Source organism: Plasmopara halstedii, assembly GCF_900000015.1.
Source record: "Plasmopara halstedii genome assembly, contig: Scaffold_526, whole genome shotgun sequence".
Taxonomy (NCBI): Eukaryota; Oomycota; class Peronosporomycetes; order Peronosporales; family Peronosporaceae; genus Plasmopara; species Plasmopara halstedii.
The window spans coordinates 1,009,721-1,030,289 of NW_020187446.1; the positions used below are offsets into that span (position 1 = coordinate 1,009,721).

General features: G+C 46.6%; 5 protein-coding genes across 5 annotated transcripts; 2 read left to right on the forward strand and 3 right to left on the reverse strand.

The window, feature by feature from the left end:
• Window positions 1–421: 421 nt before the first annotated feature.
• PHALS_11248 (50s ribosomal protein l3) lies at window positions 422–1,202 on the reverse strand (the record flags this gene model as incomplete). The annotated part of the gene is made up of 2 exons (XM_024726809.1): window positions 422–442; window positions 513–1,202. 2 exons carry the CDS (start codon window positions 1,200–1,202, stop codon window positions 422–424), a joined length of 711 nt encoding a protein of 236 aa, XP_024577448.1.
• Window positions 1,203–1,504: 302 nt separating this feature from the next.
• On the forward strand, window positions 1,505–6,421 carry PHALS_11249 (tectonin beta-propeller repeat-containing; the record flags this gene model as incomplete). Its single annotated transcript, XM_024726810.1, has 1 exon — window positions 1,505–6,421. The coding sequence occupies one exon, from the start codon at window positions 1,505–1,507 to the stop codon at window positions 6,419–6,421; it is 4,917 nt and encodes a 1,638-aa protein (XP_024577449.1).
• Window positions 6,422–6,462: 41 nt separating this feature from the next.
• On the reverse strand, window positions 6,463–6,970 carry PHALS_11250 (uncharacterized protein; the record flags this gene model as incomplete). Its single annotated transcript, XM_024726811.1, has 2 exons — window positions 6,463–6,779; window positions 6,844–6,970. The coding sequence occupies 2 exons, from the start codon at window positions 6,968–6,970 to the stop codon at window positions 6,463–6,465; spliced, it is 444 nt and encodes a 147-aa protein (XP_024577450.1).
• An 11,755-nt stretch (window positions 6,971–18,725) lies between these two features.
• On the forward strand, window positions 18,726–19,094 carry PHALS_11251 (uncharacterized protein; the record flags this gene model as incomplete). The annotated part of the gene is made up of 1 exon (XM_024726812.1): window positions 18,726–19,094. One exon carries the CDS (start codon window positions 18,726–18,728, stop codon window positions 19,092–19,094), a length of 369 nt encoding a protein of 122 aa, XP_024577451.1.
• A 190-nt stretch (window positions 19,095–19,284) lies between these two features.
• PHALS_11252 (uncharacterized protein) lies at window positions 19,285–19,754 on the reverse strand (the record flags this gene model as incomplete). Its single annotated transcript, XM_024726813.1, has 3 exons — window positions 19,285–19,405; window positions 19,457–19,509; window positions 19,584–19,754. 3 exons carry the CDS (start codon window positions 19,752–19,754, stop codon window positions 19,285–19,287), a joined length of 345 nt encoding a protein of 114 aa, XP_024577452.1.
• Between the last annotated feature and the right edge of the window lie 815 nt (window positions 19,755–20,569).

The window sequence follows — 20,569 nt, forward strand, 5'->3', positions numbered from 1 at the left end:
ATCATTTCTTTAAAGTATGACTTGCTGGCTACAGTAGTATATTGTTGAACCTGAAAGAACTGTTCATAGACAAGTTCTAACCATAATCTAAACCTACTTACTTCTAAGTTAGCTGTCATATCGTCAGGTATCTCAGTGAAAGGTCTAGCACCTGAAGTTGGGCCACCATCCGTGGATGTTGCATTTAGATACTTTCATAGCAAAACTATAAGCAGAGACGAAATCATTAATACAAGCAAACTCAAATCCTATCATAACGTCACATGCTTACTTGAATCGTAGATTGGACGATTAAAGTTACGGCGAATGTATTACTTATCATCGTAGTGGTACGGATCAACATCTCCATGTGGTGCAAGCACCTCCATTGGCAGTGCCTCCCCTTCAGCGAGCACGAAAGTTGGGTAGGGAGGTGACGGGTTCATCTTTTTCTTCCGCGCATCTGTAACGCGAACAATGCCACCATTATTCCCAGGTACACTGCCTTTTACATAGATGAGGTTGCGAATTACGTCGATTTTTGCGATCCAAAGGTTATCACGCGTGACACGCTTACCACCCATGCGTCCAGGCATCTTTTTGCCCTTAAATACCTTACCGGGATCCTGGCATTGTCCAGTTGAGCCCATATGACGTTGCGTTTTCGAATTACCATGCGAGGCCGGTTGACCCGCAAAGTTGTGCAGCTTCATAACACCCTGAAAGCCTTTGCCTTTGCTGATACCGCACACATCGACGTACTGCCCAGCACTAAAATGAAGTGCAGAAAGGGTCGTACCCAGTGGAAGTAGCGCGTCCCCCGATACGCGGAACTCTTGCAACTGACGCTTTGCTGGTACTCCTGCATTAGCCAGGTGACCCAGTACTGGCTTGGAGAGATTTTTTGGTTTTCGCAATCCAACACCAAGTTGCAGTGCATTAAATCCATGAATATCTGCCGTTTTGACTTGCGTCACCTGGCATTCTTCCACCTGCAATACTGTGCAGTTGTGTCGGTAGCCAAAGTGGTCCCAGACGGGCATCATGCCAATTTTGACAGCCAGAAGACCCGTACGCTTTTTGTCATGCGACCACACAGCAGATGAAGAGTCCACAGCGTTCACGGATGGCGAAGTGGCTGTTGAAAGCGCGGATATATGCGTCGAAGTCTTTTCTAAAATTCTGCTACTGCCGCGCACCAGCAAACTCGATCGGCGCCACATGCTAGCTAAAGTTTTATCCGCCACAGATGCATATTGGATGTGGTCTCCACAAATTTTCTGTGAGTCACATTAACTATTTATCTTAATTTAGACTCAGCGTATAACTTGTCACACCATCTTCCACGCGTGCACGTATTCATCTTCTGCTCGCACGCCTTTCTACATCTGATTGCAAGATTTCAAGTGTATGCCGTAAAGGCTCACTACCCTCCCTTTATCTGGGCTGACTACTATTCTCGGTTTGCGCGACGTGATCGATTCCGCACCCTTTTTCTGTTTAGACCATCACTTTCTGCATTTCAATGCGGTTGGTTTACTGGTTGCTAGCACTTATGGTGCTGCTTTTAAGTGTGCGCTATCTATGGGCATTTCTGTTACTGACGAACGCAATCTGGTGGACAATAACGCGTTTAGCGCAAACATTGTTACTGGTCATGGGCAGCGGGAGCTTCTGGTGGGTGCTGCGCTCTTACCAACTGCAAAAGGAGCAAGAGCTATTAGATCAAGCTTTGCTTAAGTTTAAGTATTACACTAGATATCGGAACCGTGGTAGCAGTGGCAATCACAGCGGAGTTCACCATAAAAGTAGTGGTACAGCCGTCGATTCCGCGCTCTCTCCTCCCAATTCAGTGGGCTTTATGACTGACGCTGGCTTTCAGCTGCGAGTACTTAAGAGACTTCCTATTGTGGCTCATTTGCGAACTTCATGGAGCTTACCACCTGAGATCTGCGACGAAGTTGCCGCTTTAGTGCAATCAATTGTGAAAAATTATATAACTGACTGGTTTCAATTCATCTCACTGAACGATGAGTTTCCAAACGATGTCAGATTTCTTCTCGCCGATTTGCTGGGTGCTGTCGTATCTCGAGTTTTGGAGATTGATTCTTCTCAGGCGCTGACGATGCTAGCAAAGAGTTTTGAGCTCCTGAGGCTGCACTTGGGATGGTTTCGAGAAGCTTATGCGCAACTAGCTGACGAGTACCCTGCGGTCTTTGAAGGTGATGAGAATGACGGGAATCTGCTCAAGCGTCAAGAATATGTGACGGCATTTGTACAACGATCACCTTTTGTTCATCCAGGTTGTGCAGAAATGAATGTGCCAAAAGTGGGACACTCTGGTGGTCAAAAATATGGAAGCGACACTGCAGAGTCAGCTTATCTACGACATGTCGCGACGCAGTTGCTGACCCAGTTAAAGCCGCAGCTTGGACAACTACACAGTGCGAACGTGTTTGTTTCTATTGCAACGAATTTGCTGCGAGAAGTTACGGCGTTTAAGATTTTAAAGCCTTTGTCCGAGTACTCTCAACCACGATATTCTAACGAGATCGTTTTGTCGTGCTTACAATCGTTTGTTGATGACAAAAATGGACATGAGTCTCTGTCGCCCACTGCCCCTTCATCGGGAAATGGAGTCGGAGTGCCATCTTTGACGCTAAATAAATTGCGATCAACGTCTAGTTTTTTATACAAAGCCAGCAAACGGAGTAGCGAACAGGCTGAAGCAGCGTTTCAAGCAGTGGTCGACGCAGTAGCAAGTGCAGCGTCCTCCGCTGCTGCAGGTGCTGCAGGCGCAGCGGAGATGGTATTCGATGCAGAAGATTGGACAGATGGCAACAATCTGTTCGCGTTTGGTAATCCCGTTCTTTCTGCCAATTCAAATGGATTGTCAAGTGACCGGAAGGCGATGACTTCCATGTTTACGCTTGACGATCGGGTAAATGTTGCCAAGGCGGCAAAAATGATAGACCCTCGTGGATTTATCTCATTATCACAAAAAATTAGCACCGACAATAGCCGTATCAGCGCACATATGGATGATTTAAAACACGCCAAGGCCAATATTGGCTCGACATTAAATGTGTCGCTTGGCAAAGTAAAGAGGCGTTTTCGCACTCTTGGCGGTCAGCAATTGGACCCCACGTGTGCGCCACCTCTGAGCTCGGGAGCTGGTGCTGCAGCTCGAATGATCCGAAAGCCTGGTCAGCTGCTTCAAAAGGCGTGGAAACGAGGCGAGTCAGGTAGCAACTCGCCGGTCACTTTTTATGATGATGGCATGGGGACAACTGCAGGTGGCCAAAACAATTTGGACGTAACAGGATCGGTAAATTCTCTGTTAAGTCCAATGAGTTATGACGGAGCAGCAGCTACGCCAACGGCCAAGGTAAATTTGGCGCGAGATCGCGTGATTTCGCATTTTGAGAAAGCAGTCGCAAACTATACGAAAATGTACGACGAATGTCCTGAAATGCGAAATTCAGTACGCTCACGCGAGCTTTACGATCTTCTCTTTGCGATGGAAAGTGTATTTATGCTTGGCTTTCGCAACCGTAATTCGAAATTAAGTTTTGACGACGAGATTGGGAACGAAGAGCCGGCAACTCCTCCGAATTCTCCTAATGTAAATTACCTCGCTTCTTTAGAAAAAAGTCAAGTCGAGCAAACATCACCATTTTGTGACAGCATTGACACGAATACAGCTAGTGAATCCGATGGAGATTCAGATGACAGTCAGTATTATTGGGAATTTCTTGCCCAAGACAGACCTGGAGCTGATTCTTTTAACGAGCACTGGCGATTCGTAGCGTCTCAGTGTCCAGATTGCAGATCGAGCGAGTCTTTCATTTCGACCCGTGGAGTGCAATGGTTACTGGTGGCTTTGGGAAAAGGGTCACTTGGCACTTTTTGCGCCGAGGCATATGCCCACAGCTACGTCACGGATATATTTTACGACAGCTCCGCTCTATTATTTGATTCTCGGCGTATGGAGGCGGTGGTACAAACTCTTTCTCAACTCGATAAGTTTAAAGTATATTTCGATATGCCTCTTGTCCTTGGAGAGAAAGGCCAAAACCTCGATAATTTGCCCTCAAACCGGTGGCTACTTCATGGTCTTACTTCTCCAAGTGCTCCTGTCCGTGTATTGGAGCGAGTATGGGAGACTGAGCGCTATGTTCCGATGAATGGATGGATTAAAGGCACTGACAAACGGTGCAATAAATTGCCATCATCAGAGTGGATTTGGGAAGGCGACTGGACCCTCGAAATTGCTGAAGAGGATGCTGGAGAATCGACAGACTCTGATACGCTAAAGTCTTCTTGGGAATATGCCAAAACTTTTGAGGATAATTTTCACGAAAAAGAAAAAAAGTTCGATCTAGTTCGCCGGCGACAATGGATCCGTCAAAGGTGTCAACTGCCTCCTGTTCTGACGCTGGCATCCCCACCATCATCGCCTAGCACTTTCAATGTGTCCTCCCCGTTATCTTCATCAACGGTCCCTAACGGAATAGGCCGGGCAAGAAAGCTTAAACAACGCTTTAACGCACTGAAATTTGACACGAAAAAAGACATGGAAAACATTGCAAAGATGGCAATGCGAAGCAGACACTCAAAAAGTTTCGATAGAAAGACACCCGACGGCCCAGTTGGAACGATTGACTTGGACGAATCGTATCAAATATCGGCGAAAATGTCGGCGTTTACCAAGGCTCGCGCAGCTATTCCGTCGTTGCGTCGAGGGGTGTCCAATCGAAGCGTAAATGTCGAGGTTCAATCACCGTCGATAGGATTGTCTGCAGATAATGACTCACCGACCTTGTACGACAATGAGGAGGATGATGACGAAAATTTGTGCTTTCGCTGCCTCAAATTGCTTCCATCTCTTCAGTCTAGTGTGAAGACATGTAAAACCTGTCGCCAACGTGTGTGCTCCTCCTGTTTGAATTATTACGCTTTTGTGGTGTATCCGCCACCATTAGAAACATCAAAGAAGGCAAGTGTTTGTGGCACTTGCTACGACCGCCTCGTTAACAAGTACAAGCTACGTATTGATGCTAATGTGGGCAAGTACTTGATCAAGGAGCGTGACGTTGAAATATACTCCAGCTCGAATGGAATTGTGAACAACAGCCCTCACCACGCACCGAGCGGAGGCAAACTCGGAAATTCTAAATCATCTCAGCCGTCTTCAAGTCCTTCGAGCCCTCACGTCAGCCCCGTTGGGAGCAATAAGTTTGAGATCACAGTCAAGGTAAAGGATGACACAAAGTATGCTTGGAGCGTAGTTAAGACGTTTCACGACTTCGAGGTGCTGGAAAAAGATTTGAAGAACAAGCTGAAGAAACAAGAGAAAAAATATGGAGTCGGGTGCCGGGCGTGTCATTTAAAAGGTGTTGATTACATGGAAATGGTATCTATTCAGCCATCGTTAAAGACTGTATCTACTGCTGCCCTAACTTATGACCAGCGGCTACACGTTATAAAACAGTTCTTACAGCAATTATTGGCGTGTGATACACTTTGTCAAAGTTCCGTGGTGCAAAAATTTCTTTTACTTGAGAACGCATATGCCACACCACTTGCAGCCAGTAATTCATCGATGTATAATTATGAAACAAATAACGGGCTTCATTCTTCTCTTGCTGGGACTGGGACGCTTGGTATTGTAAATGACGGTGCTAGTAGTGGCTTGATTGGTGCTGCGAACGTGCTGGTAGAAAATGGCAAGTGGAAGAAAGGGCGATGGATTGCGCCGGACTCTAACTCTAAGGAAACGAAGATGCGCGTCTTGCAAAAAATTGAAGTGAGTTTGTTTGCCGTATTAGGTGAACTTTTAGAATTTGACGGCATCGGCTTAGTGCGTCGTCAGCTGTTTTCAATGACTCGGTCCTTTATTAAGGCATTTCTTAATGCTTCGCATTTTCGGATGCTGGAACGGCAATTCCTTTCATTCACTGACCCGAAGAAACTCTCCGGTTGGATAGGTGACTTGCGATTGTACATTTTTCCAACCAAAACTGACGTGGTCCCAACACCTGAGCCCGACATTCAAGTGCTTCGTAAGGAATGTCTTGAAGCTATTCTTGCTAGTTTTCCATCAAAAGCGCTGTCACTTTTTGGTGATACGGCCTGTGAGAATGCAGCACTTAAGTTGCACGAATTTCTGCAGCACGAAGTGTTTGTCAAAAACCTGCTTTTCAGTATCACAGATGAGCTTCTCTTGCATTTGTTTCCTAACTCGACCACGTTTAAAGGCAAGAAAAAACAGCGAAACACATCAGCAGGACCCACGCCTTCTTCTCCCTCTGCAATCGCTGTCGCTACTACAATTGCGAAGGAGACAGTTTCTGCATCGATAGATGAGCATGCAGCGTGGAACGTCACACCACCAATGTCACCAATTGTAGCAGCAGAAATTGAAAGATTTCAGAAATAATAAGTAAAGTTCCATACCAACTCGTGCGGTACTATTAAATTTTAAGACTGCGACACAACAGCTGCAGCCGTGGGGCGCTTGTGCCTAGTACTACCCTCTTCTTGATCCTTGATTGACCGCTCTAATGCTGCCAGCTTCTGTGCTACGCGGCTCTTCTTCTTCGTGCGTGCTTGCTGGTTGATCTCCTTCAATCGTTCTTTACCGTGTGCCTTAACGTCCCTAAGTGCAAGTGTCGTACCGGCCTGCAACACGCGACTAGCCATAATGTTCTCTAAGTTTTGGTTGATGAAACCCGTCACAGCCTTGCTTCCATGGTTTTTCATACCGCTACAGCCGCGCCGGATCTCGATCGTTGGGTCTAAATCAAATACCGCAGAATGAGCTAAAAGTAAGTTTGACTCCAAACGCATTACAAAACGTACTGCCTTTCTTAGTAAACTTAGCAGCAGATTTCTTGTGTGAATAGCTCACGGCTTTTTTAGAGGGCTTTGATCCGATATTCTTGACGTTCTTCTTGCCTTTCTTCAGGTATCCATTGCCTTGCGCCATCAATGTGTTTGTTTTCCTTACCAGTCAACGACGTCTAATTTTAGGCTAAACGATTAAAAAGGCTCAAATTTTTACATTAATTACATCCAGAACCCACCTGCTGTAACTAATGCAGCGATAGTTATTGTAAAATCATGATAAACACCACGTTGTATCTATACTGCTAATCTTTTCTGCATTATTTTGTGTTGCTCGAGATCTTGCACTGAGAATCTCGTCGTGACGCACAATTTTTGGCATTAGCAATGGCTTTAAAATTCCAAGTGCTGTAAAAATGGGTTCAGATTGGCTCACGAAATAGCTCGTACATTTGTTAGAACCAATTCGACACATATCGATATGACGATCATTATCATTCCAGCTTTGCTATTCTATGTAGTCCACATGCGCCAGGGTTGCGATTATAACCATCTAAGTACGCCGTCGTTGCGGGGTTTACCTCAATCTTTTTGATACGCCACAAAATGGCTCCAGTCGTGGGGGGAAAGAATAAATTTGCTTGCTAATGTCGGTCCGGATGAACTTCGTATCAATTTGAGACATTTTTCTCGCCGAGATTAAGCACCATGCGTCTAGTGCGCGGCACCATGGCTGACAGCCAGGCTGTACAAAACAAATATGCAGGTTCCAGAGTCAGACAAAGCACATTTGATAACGTAGAGAGTAAAGGTTTTACCAATCGTTATTTATCTGCATACACACACAGTGTCTACAGTAAAGTTGCAACCTCGATACATCAGACCAATCATGATTGTAATTAAGAAATGATCAAAACTCTCTGACTATTCCGACGAGAAATCGACTGCATCCTGTTTTCTACGTGGCTTGCGAAAAAAACACTATGATTTTTGCTCCTACGAGTTGTTCAGATGCAAAGCATTCTATTAATTTCAAAATAAGTCTCAGTCATCCTCTCCAATTTAGCTAACGTCAGCTTAAGAGCAGCGATCGGGTTCTTGACTGTTCGCGGTGCCTAAAGTCAATCAGCACGATTGCGCAGGCCAGAGAGCTCATTGAGCGGGGCTGCCGAAGCTCTTTTGCTTAAAGGAAGCTTGGTTTAAGTTGGTTACCTTCGTTGACCTTCGTTGACCTTCGTTCTATACTTAGAACCAGTACGAGTGTAGCGGGTCGCAATCCGCTTACTCCAAGAGTGATTACAACCTTAACCCTGGGCAAATAACGCTTCTGATCGAAGCGAAGACTGTATCTGTAACGGGGTTACACATACCCTGGTAACAGGGGTGTGTGCCACATGAGATGTGCATGGTGTGACCACACCCAAACAAGAATACGGTACGGGGCTGGATAGCCAGTAATTATACATGTATTTAGATTTTTCTATACATATTTCGGAAAATCTATGCATTTAAAATTAGGCGGCTTTGCCGCAGATAAATATAAATAAAAGTCAGTTTTGGATTTAAACGGAAGAGTCCATTAGCCTTGGGTTAAGGTTGTAACTACTCTTGGAGTAAGCGGATTGCGATCCGCTAAACTCGTACTTGCTCTAAGTTTTGAACGAAAGGTCGGTGACCTAACTTAGGCTTCCTCTAAGCGCATAGCTACGGCAGCCCCACTTCAGTTTTTCTCGGTTTCATTTGCGGCAAAGCCGCCTATTACTAAGTCTGTAAGTTTCCTATCTATATAGCAAAACCAATTTCAATGTATGACTACTGGCAGTCCAGCCACGTACTGACTTCTTGTTTAAGTGTAGCTGTGGTATCATCATCTTGGGTGACCCACACGCTTCGTACCAGGGCCCGTGAAATTTCGTCACACTCTCTCCCATCAAGATTGTGAACACCTACAGTTCAAATTCAATTGTCGCCTCGAACGACGCTTGCGTGTACAACATCATCAGGATTTTATTTACAGACTCTCTGCTTAATTAGCCTTGTGTCGAGGACACGGACGACACTTAGCCTCGCTGGCTCCAAAACGCTGGTGGGCAGGGCCCTTCTTTGTCTCCTACACATGGTGCAATTTCGGACAGCACGCCCGCGGTTTCATGAGAAGCGCAGCCCAAGCTCTCGGTAACCGAGTATCGCGCAGCGCATTGTCAGCGACAGGGTCGCTCAACCAGCAACACAGACGCGATGTCTAACCTCGACCGCGCACACCACGGGTGATGGATTACCTCGTTGAGGATTTGGTGGAAACCAACTACGAGTCGGATACACCAATTCCTGGATGGGAAAAAGAATAGGGCGAGGTGCCCCAGCGGCGCGACATGAGTCTTGCTCGAACCTTGCGGACGCCACATCCGTTCCCCGAACTGTTGACTTCCGGGGAAAGCGGTGTCATTACCAATGACCTCGAAAGGGCATAGAAGCAGCAGCTGGATGCTGCCTGCAGGGCGGCTCTCATGCGCGCGCATTCACGGTCGGTCCTTGACTCTCGTGTGGAATACGGCTTCCGCCAAGCGGATTCTGCTACAGATGAAAAAAACGCGATCACTCGATCGTTGGGCGTCTACGTGATCGGGCCCCTGGCCACTACACAATCTAAGCTTGACGAACGAAAGGCTCTCTGAACTCGTTCCTTGGTTTCTGAAGAAATCCCAAGGGATACGTACCGAACTCGACTTCGTGCTCAAATAGGAGGCGCTCCTGTACCCGCGAAGCGGAAGATTACTGTGGCGATCGCCCCTGGCGAAACCGCTGCAGATGACGATGAGTTCTTTGAGTGATGGGTGTAGCAACACCGGAAACTTTCCTCGCTGTACAACTCACAGTTGACCACAAAGTGGTGCACGCACGCGTAAAACGCCATCTTAGATTTCAATTTGCCAAACTCAAGGCACAACGCCAACTTTCTGCGTATTCTCATCTTGCGACACATTGAATCATCCATCACGCTCCCGCGAGCTCTGTGATTTCTCACACGGATAAGTCTACGACAACACCGGCTCAGGGTTATGGCTTGCGCTCAGCTTATGGCACTTCAGCTTCCCAGGCTACTGCCGAGAAGCGCAGGCGCACGACGACGCGAAGCGTCATGATCCGTTTGGTCATAAGCGTCCACAACGTCTGAATAGGCTTGCCGAAGTGGCACCTCAAACTCCCACAAGCTCTTTGAATTATGGGTATCCCCGCCACTTCACAAAATATTGCGTTCAGCCCTGTTGACGACGTCGAACCACAAGGCGTTCCACGTGGTAGTGGACGCCACTGTTCTCATCGAGAAGAGTCAGCAGCGGGCGATGACGACTTGGTCAATCGTTGTCTGGTGACTCGCGATGCTCCTCGAGCATTAAAGGACAAAGTCCATCATCATTGGCACTCTGCCGCGCATCTGGCCGATGTCGCATACTGTACTGCTGCGTGGAACACCTCGAAAGTCTGAAGCACTTTGTGCACCGACTGCCCACTTCGAGAACTAACGCGCTCTGTCGAAGCGGATCCTAGCCGTCGAGTAGACGAATACATCACTTCGTGCGGCGGTGGAGCGCCTTGCGCCGTTGGAATCGGAACATGTTGCTCTTCGTGCTCAGAACCAGTTGCTGGTTCAGCTTCTGGGTGGCCGAGCGCCTTTGGCAACAACCCGGCGCTAACACTTCGGCTTTCCCTTGCGCCAAATCCCGGTACGGCTTAAGCAAGACCACATAAACTATTGGTTGGGTGCGCATCCTTTTCGGTAGTTTCAGCGTGAACGAAAGGACTCGCTTGGCCACGACCTTCAAAGAATCAATAAGCCCTGGACGGAGCTTTATCTTGAAGATGACAGCGACCGCATGTGTAGGAAGATTATTAGCATCTAATAAAACCAGGTCACTAACCTCAAAGTTTTCAACATTTCTTATGCTTCTTCCATCTGCATGTTTTTTGCATGTCTTGGCTTTTAGCCATCGCATCGCGATCGTGTCGTAGGGCACTCAGTCGAATGGAAGTCACTTACTTCTTTACGGATAGTGAAGGGGCTTACATCAGCTAGTCGTTCGGCTTTTCCCCCACCAAGCCCTGAGCCATGGGATGGCGGTGTCAGCGGGACACGAAGATCAGCAAGCCCGTTCACGTACAACGGTGTGTAGCTGGTAGAAGAATGCACTGCATTGTTTAGAGCAAACTCTACCAGCGGCATACAGCGCTTCGGCGTCTCAGCGCAAACGCTGCGAAGAACGTCTTCAACGACGCGATTTACGCGCTCGGTCTGACCATCGGTCTGCGGATGTTCCACTGTTGATATAATCAACTTGGTGCCCAGCACCCTGATACTTGTCAAAACTTCACAGTGAAGGGTGGGTTTCTAGCCAAGACAATTGACTCTGGGAGATCATGCTGTCAAAAGACATGATCAACAAACAGCGTCGCTGTGGCCACACCGTCGATGGTGTTCGAAATTGGAGCAAGAAAAGCCATCTTGCACAAGTGGTCCACAAAGACCACCACACCGTATTGCCCGCCGAGTTCTTTGGCAGGCCAAACACAAAGTCCATAATCATGGGCTGCCACCACCCGGAGGGTACCAGAAAACTGGCGAGCGGTGCCGCCGCATTTGGAGAGAATTTCAGCCTCTGACACGTCTCACACGCGCACACGTATTTGCTCGTCCATTTGTTGAGCTTGGGTAGCAACTCACCGAGCTGTACGTTCTGACGACCGATATGACTACTGAGTGAGGTGTTGTGGGCCTCGCAGAGGATGCGGTATTTCAAATCCTTATCGTGAGGAGCCACAATTCGTGGCGTATCCCATTAATTGGTGTTATAATACAGCAGCCCGTTATTCAATGAATATCGATGTAAAAGCGCTCGCAAACGCGCCGATAATTTCTGGTTTGATTTTCAAATTCTTTGCCCTGGAGAACCTGCAGCACATACTATCACCCGCGTATGCGACGCGGATCAAATTCAAATGTCGACGTCACCATCGTGATATGAGCTATCTCATAGTCTAGTCTGCATGACAACGCATCATCCAAAGCATTCTGCTTTCCTGGCTTTTACCTCCTTTTTAATTCATCTTCTGCAAAGTAGTAGAGCTACCTGGCCACCCTCTGCAAGAAATGAGGCGACTGAGTCGCAGTACGTAGTGATGCATGATCTATGTAGATCACGAACGGCTTGGAGCCACACAGGTGATCTTTAAATTTGACAAGTGCATACTATACCGCAAGTAGTTCCTTGTCGTAAACTGGGCAAATTCTTCTCTGCAGCCTTGAGCTGGTAATATTCGAACGCAATCATTCGATCTTGCCCCTCGGCGTCTGCTTGTAGCAGTACATAGCCGATGGCTAAATTTGAAGCAACACAGATGACGATAAAAAAGAGAAGGGTCTGGTAACGCCAGTATTGGCGCATGAAGGAGGCTGTTGTTGACCTTGTCAAAAGCCTTTCGATGCTCGATGTTTCAACACTATTCCGTATCCTCTATAATATTAATCGACAATGGCCGTGTATTTTCTGCTTAGTCCTCGCTGTACTTGTACAAGTAGTTAGCGAGGTCAAGCCACTTGCGCAAGTTCTTTTGGATTTCTGGCCAGTTACTATGGCCTTGACATTAGCGGGATTTGCTCGAAGGCCACATTTCCCAATGATGTACCCAAGTAATGAATCTGTTAGGCCACGTAGTTGCACTAATTTGCGTTAGCATACAGCTTCTTCGTGCGCTTGCAATTGGGCAACGCTTTTAAATGGACGATGTGGTTCTCTTCATCCCTTCTCCCGTGCTTTGCACGACTGTGGGCAAGGATGTCGTCGAAGTATGTCTGTGCATATGCTCGGCGGGCCCTGAATAACTGCGTCTCAAGAAAATTAAATGTTGCTAGTGCATTTGACAGACCTTGGAGCATCACCGGCCACCCACCGCTTTTAGCGAAATATCATTCGCTCACATGAGCAATTAGTAATACCCCTCGGAGATCTTTCGTCTGGTCAAGCTCAGCTTGCGTAGTGGCCGGGGGCCCGACTACAAAGGCGCCTAACAATCGAGTGATCGCGCCTTTTGCTTCAGTAGTGGGATCCACCGAGCGGAAGCCGTATCCCACACGAGGGTCTAGGACCTAATGTGGACACGACTCCATGAGAGCCGCCCTGTGGGCAGCCTCCAACTGCTGCTCCTGTGCCTCATCGATGCGACTAATACCACTTCCCCAGAAGTCGGGAGCTCGGAGAACGGAATCGGTGTCCGCAAGTTTCGAGCTGGGCTTACGCCGCGGCGTTGGCGCACCTCGCCCTCCTCGTCTTCCTATAATATGAGATGAGTATGCACCTCATTGTCGACTTACTTTGAATCTTCGACGAAAAATTGCGTCGCCCAAGGCGGGCGCGGTGTGTGGCACTCGATTTCCGAGAGCTTGGGATGTGCTTCCCGTGAAGCCGCGGACGTACTGTCCGGAGATGCTCCCCGTGTAAAAGACGAAGAAGAGCTCTGCCCGGGGGCGCCCTTGGAGCTAACTAGGCTGGATGTTTTGCGTGCCAGAGACACAGGGATCATTGAGCGGTGAATGTTTGAAAACGGTCTTGGGGACGTAAAGGTGACTCAGACACGCGAGCCTCGTTTGAGGCGACAGTTATGGGCATTCATAATTTTGATGGGGAAGAGTGTAACGGAATTACACGTATCCTTGAATTAAAGGATGGATCACATAAGATGGCGTGACCGTACAAAGGTGTGGATTACACAAGTTAAAGTAATCACATAATGGTGTGGCTACACCGTATTAAGAAACCACTACGAGGCAGGACTGCCAGTATTTATGCATATTTTAACTATTTTTTGTAGGAAAACAAAGGATTTAGTAACTGTCGGCTCTGCTGTAGGTAAAACAACTGAATGCAATTTCAATTTTGAATGGAAGAGCGCCTTTGCCTTGCTTAAGGTTTTAAGAACTCTTGGAGGTAACGGATTGCGACCCGCTACACTCGTACTGGTTCTGATATAGAACATAAGGTCGGTAACTTTAGCTTAGCTTCCTCTAAGCAAAGGGCTACGGCAGCTTCGCTGCAATACAAACTCTTGAACAAAGTCCGTTAATTCCTTCTTGCCCTGTCGAACGGCAAGGAAATGCGATCGCACGCAATATGATTGGTTAGGCGGCGAGAACACTTGTAACAGCTGCAGCTTCAGCTCCTTACAGGAGGGAAACGCCACTTCGGCCAAAGTGCCGAACGTCAGTGACTATTTTTGCGCTCGACAACCGATTTGGAGATAGCTAGCGCCACGCACTGTTGCTCGGTGTGGAGTATGGCGGACGTCCTGGCCATCTCGACCTCTCACCGAAATGAGGAGATTTTCTCCTTCCTTGCCGTGGGTCTAACACTCACAATGAGCGGCTTGGGTCTAAGGGAGTCATCCGTCATCGACGGTGGTGTCATGAACGTATTCGACGCCGACATCTTCTGCTGTAGGTGCTCTAGCAGAGAATTCACATATCTTGAAAACGCTTGTAGGCGCGCGCTGATCGCTTCAGGACCTAGCGAAGCGATGTGTTAGACGCGCCCTCAGGGCAAAGCAGCGATATCAGCTTTTTAAGCCCGTCCTGCATGCCCTGGCGCAAATAAGAGAATTGCTGCATCCTCACAGAAAGCCAATCGTAACGACTTAGGTGAAGATTGACATCCAATGATACCAAGTGCAGCGGGGCTGCCGTAGCTCTTTCGCTTGGAGGAAGCTTGGTTAAGGATGGTGATCTTCGTTGATCTCAACTTTATACTTAGAATCAGTACGAGTATAGCGGATCTCAATCCACTTACTCCAAAAGTAATTACAACCTTAACCCAAGGCAAATAATTTTTTTGTTATAAATCGTAGACTGTATTTCTCGGTTTTATTTGCGACAAAGCTGCGTAAATGCAAATCTGTAGGCTTCCTATCTATATAGTAAACCCTAAGTCAATGTATAACTACTGGCTGTTCCAGCCACGTACTGACTTCTTGTTTAAGTGTAGCTGTGGTCACACCATCTTGCGTGACCACACCTTTAAAACCAGGGCACGTGAAACCCCCGTTACAACTCGCAGGAGTAATAGCTCGTGTCAGTATTGGCCGCACGCCGAGATCCTTGGGACAAGACAACGCGCCGCCATAACCCAATTTACCAGCCGCGAGAGTCATTCTCCGCCCTCTTTGTCTTTGAAAAGAAAATACGGGGGTGCCGCGGAACGCCTTTTGAGCTAGCGGGTAGAGCACGGCCTTAGTTTAAGCTGTATTTCTGGCGGGTAGCTGTACCATCAGGCTCATGCAGATTAGCAAGGTTACTTGCAGCACAAAATTGCGTTCATTTCGACGTTTACGCCGTGCTTTGCACTTTACATCACCAAGCATTTAACGATGATGCTTATGTCGGCGGTCTGCTTAACTGAATCTGGCTTGTAAGGCCGGTTAGATGAGTAAAGTAGCATGCCTTCTTATATCAGTGCGCAAATTTAGTTTGTTGCTGTCCGAACTTTTGGCAACTTCTTAGTGCGACAGTACATTATAAAGAGTGATGATCACCCAGCCGCTCCAGGCACGATCAGCACTTCTGCGGAATGGTGAGCTGTAGAGCGAGAAAGCACTCTCAGAGCAGCGTTCGAGCACTCACGGTTTGAGCTTTAGATTTGTATGAATTGGCAAGTAAGGGCTCTGCTGCCGTGCAACGGCGTCCTTACATGAATCGAAACCATAATCACAACGTGATCTAGTCTAAGCGTCTGCATTAAAGTGACTGCAATTAGACGAGCAACTTGGGTTTGCTGATCTTAGTCTATCGCACTGATAACTAGCTGGATGTTGCCATGTGATCCACAGCGGGTTATTGCAACACCCTTTACTGCAGTGTCCAAACACGGAGTGAGGAGCTAGTTCAGAGTTAGATGGACCATAGAGAACATAGAGAATGCCACGGTCATGGGGATTTTTCGTAGACGGGGAATTTGCGCTGCTGTACAGCTTTTGGTAAGGCGGTAACGAACCAGTTGTACGACTAGCACTTTTGTCACACTGCCTTTAGGGTCTCTCAAAATTTGAAGCGAAGCTTTATAAGTACAAAAGATAACAATGATGAGCTATCATGGCACGAAAGGAATGAGAGACTCGCCAAAGAAGTGGCTTGTACGTACTTTGCTGCTGGATGCATACGATGTATTACGCAGGGTATTATATTGTAGATAGTGGTATCAATCCGAGCTAGCATATATCTCAAATCTATACCATACCTTAAATAGTACCATTTACTCGAAAAACTTCTTTTCTACTCTTAGAATGAGCGTAGGTTCCATGTCGTTATCAACGCGGACGCGTGGAGTAAAATTTCCCTCTTTGTAATGTGCGCGATAAATCATTGCTTAGCGCTTAAAAATTCATTGCAGTGAGAGTGATGTCACTGTCTGTCAAGATCAGCTGATTAACTTGGCCAAGCTCACTTAACAAAATGCAACTGACTGTGCTGTTCTCAGCGCGCCTTTCTCGAAACCAGCGTTGCATCGGCATGACGACGGTAATTAGCGGTTAAAGCAAGCTCAATTTACAGCAAATCGCGATGCTTTCAAAGGCAAAGCCGCCACCATGTGAAGTGATACCCCCTCACAAAATCCGATTAATATGCTTTGCATGTAACCAAACGTCTATGATGTCACAAAGTTGCCTTGGACAATGACCATTGACGTGTGACGCAGTATTTTGTTTCAATGACTGGGTAACGTTTATAGCACACTCTTTAATTAAAGGAGAGCGTTCTTGGTGAAATTTTCGAGAGCGTCGGAGAATAAAAGCAATGAGTAGGATGATTTATAAGGATGCCGTCCTGCTCATGATATTCAGTGCTCTGCAAGTGTCTCCAACAACAAATTCATCCAGGACAAATGATGACCTCAGTTTTTCACGATGCTTACTATTAAAAAAATTTGTGATCCCACCGTCTTGCAATTTCTTACACATATCTCATAAACATGTTTTTTTAATTTCACCAGGGGTCCTTGCTCGAGATAATGACTGTATTTTTTGGACTACCTTGATTACTCCAACTACGAGTGCATTTAACTTTCTCGCCACAAACTCGAGGGGCTTTACTGCCCCGCATCGTATACACGTCACGTGGTATTGCTGACTCTACAGTATCATTACATCATGACAAGCATTGACCGTGCTCAACGATGTAAGAGTTGGACCGTAATACTTACAATATTACTGTAATCTCGCTCGAACGGGTGTGTCGTAGAGATACGGAACTACTTCGCAGTATCCATATGCACTATACCCTAACTATAGCCCCCCCCATGCCTTCGCAAAAACGCTAGCAGAGGTGAGTCCATGACTCACCAAAGATCCACTAGATAATAAGCGCGTGGCGTCACTATATGAACATTCTGTCGATCCATGGATTGTGGGCACGAAAAGTAATACCGCCTTAATTGTAGGTGTCTGTTGAGCTTTTTTAAGGCGCCTGGGTAAGGTGTAATAGCAGAGCATTTCTTAAGGTAGTAATATTACTAGGCAATACCTCTCGGCGCTCGATAACAAAGTGTGGCTCTCGAGCTACCATTGGGATGTCTATTGTGCCACATAATTCAAAGCTTTATGAAGCGTGTCTTGCTGCCATAAGGACAGCTAGATCAACATATTGTGCTCTATTCTCACAGTATGTATTCTATCAGCATCAGTCGTCGAATCGACGATAAATCAAATTGACATTTGTAGGCTTTATCTAGGAGCGGTACCGGCTATCTTTTAATAACCAGGCACGTTCTATGCCGATTTCAGGAGTTTATATCGGCTTTAACATGTACATAATATCTCTAGGTCAATATTTATGATAATAAAAGCTTTTGTAATACATAGCGTCAGTCTACCAGCTCAGTACCACTCGGACCGCCCACCCTGGACCGTCAACACTATTTAATTTAAGTACTCGTCAGGATACATTATCACTGTTTTTCACCTTGATAACTCGTAGCTTTATTCCAAATCCAAGGGACAATATTATATGTGTATGCATGTCAGATTATGTTACGATAGACTCCCACGGGTCTAGCTTTCGAATTTGAAATTCTTAATAAGATTGACATGGATCCTGAATCCAGATATTGTCAACACGCGAATGTCCTTTTTATCGAACCAATGCAACTTCTTACGCGAAAAGCTCAAAGCAAGTGACTGAGAGATAAAAGCATTTCTTCACTCGTCGATGACGCAACAGGTAAGAAGGTTAACTGCAGGTGGAGTCCGGATCACCTGATCACATCCACAATTTGAATTTGCTAAATGATTGTGCTGCAGAACAACATGGCACGGTGTACCTTAAAATACTCTTGATTTGGTCCTTTGTTATTACTAACTAGCTGTGTGATGTTTATGATACTTCGAGCTAAATTCTCTCAGTGTTATATCATGAATGCAGTTGTCCATCTTAAATGTGACACAAAACTTCTGGATCCGTCTAAATGGAGAAAGAGTAATACAGCTATTTGAGCAGCATTGTGCAAACTCACTAGCCAATCTCGTCGCCCGTCTCGTGCAAAAAGCGGCAGATTGGATACATTGAACACTCGCGAGCTCGACTTCATGCATTGAATCACCCTATACGCCGATGCGGACAAGTGTGTCGTTGGGATGACATATTTCCGTTATTGGAATGCCTCACTGGAAAAAGTAGCTTCTAAAAAGATCCCGCCGGATTTATGGTGATACTACATATTTCAGTGTCACTTACTTGATGTAGTGGGTTGGTCTGGCCCACTATTTGATTTTTAGTGCGAAATATACCATAAGTCACGGAGCCCCCTTCAGTCTATTTAAATTATTAATGGTGTTGGGACACAACAGAAGCGTCAGCGTTTATGGCTGGTGTAAAACCGTGCGAACGCTCTTCATTATGGTCTTTTGAATCCAAACGGGTCGTTGATTTATTCGTAAAGCCTTGGACATTGTGTATATGCTGTGATTTATTTCGAGTTATGCCAATGGACATGAACACATTATTGAGTTTGTTTCTCACTAAACGCTGCCCTAAAGAATTACTAAGCTTACGACAACGAGCTCGTATTCTCTTGTCAACTTTAACACAGCACTGGTTATCTCCAATTCGTTTTTACGCTGTACAATCGTGTGTAAGTATACACAGCGATACATTACCCGCGAAGACGTACCCATTATCCGCCGAACACACATTCTATACTATGTACAAGCCTGGTCGGTTCAACGATTGACGCTGCGTCAAAGCTTGATTCTTCTTATCCTTGACCGAGAACAAGTGTCACCTTTCGGCAATGATGTTTGACATTGCCATAAATAGAACAACTTTTAGAACACGGAGCTGCTCGGCAGCTAAGAGCTCACTGGCTCTTTTTTTTGCTTAGCTGAGGTCCACCCTGCGATCAAAGAATCTCCGCAATTAGATTACAATTGATCCTCAAGGTACGGATGCAAAAACTTGAATTCAATGCAACAGCCGCCAAATTCTAAAAGGGGTAGCGGAATTGCGGAAAATGTTGATGCGAGCCACACCGGAAGGGTGCCCCTTCATGAAGATGTCAAATGCTTTGATTTTATACTCATTACACTTAAATACTTGTACTTGAGTGCGACCACCTCGCATGGAGTTGCTGGAGCTACGCACTTGTGCTGAGTGTGGACTAGGATCAAAGCAATGACATTTTAATTTCTCATGCCCTCAAAATATTGATGCTTCGTCAAACCGGACTCTTTTTACTAAGCTCTATGGATAGTGGTTGTGCTCCGACATACGTCTGGTTATCATGCTTCATAAAATGTTTTAATTGCTCAATTTCTCCCAAGTGGACGTCTTCAGACTGGCGACACCAATCCACACTAACCGTGCTATGAAAAAACGGAATTGCTGTGCGCATCGCACAGAGAAAGCTTTTACGTTATGATTTCAGCTTCGTCGTGGTTAAATATTTGATCTACCGGCATTCATCAGGCGAGGTATTTTAAGATGGCTCTTACAATGCGAGCAATACGCATGAAGGTCACGCTTCCCGATGAAGCACCCTAAAAAGAGAATTTCTTCCGCGCCGAAGATGCACTTAGCAGCATGAGCATACAGCTTATACGTGTTCAAAGCACGGAGCCCTTCAAGGCTTGGCCCTGCTGCCCTCTAGCTCTATGAGACTCAACATAACTCAGTTCTGCCCCTGTCGGGCGCCTCGCGCCTACTGGGCTTTGTCGTTTCCCCGCGACATACCAGACTAGTTAGAAGCGAGACGTTGGATTGATAAACCTTCACGAGCCTTGCGCGGGGGACAACTAGCCCGAAGGTGACGGGTGTCTCTACAGAGAAAATACCGTCGGATGTTTAATCGCTGTACGGCAGCTCGAAGCTCTCCCTCCTCTTTCTCAGCATAGCCGAGATTCACTGGCTCAGGTCCGCTCGACGAGCTCTGATGGTGTGAATTCCAGCTAAATCGTGCCGAGAAGTTGAATAAGGCATTCAATGCCAAAATACACCGCTTCTTCGAAAGAAGCCGGATGCACACGGAAAACGAATATTCTGGTCATGCCAGCGCGGAGGCCCTCCATAAAGACGGTCATTGCGACCGCCTCGGGAAGAGAATCGGCTTTTATCCCGGCAATGAGAGATCGCAGCTCTTGGATATTGTCCACCAACTCTTTCTTACCCTGTCGGGCAGCAAGTAAACGCGATCGCACGAGATATGACGCT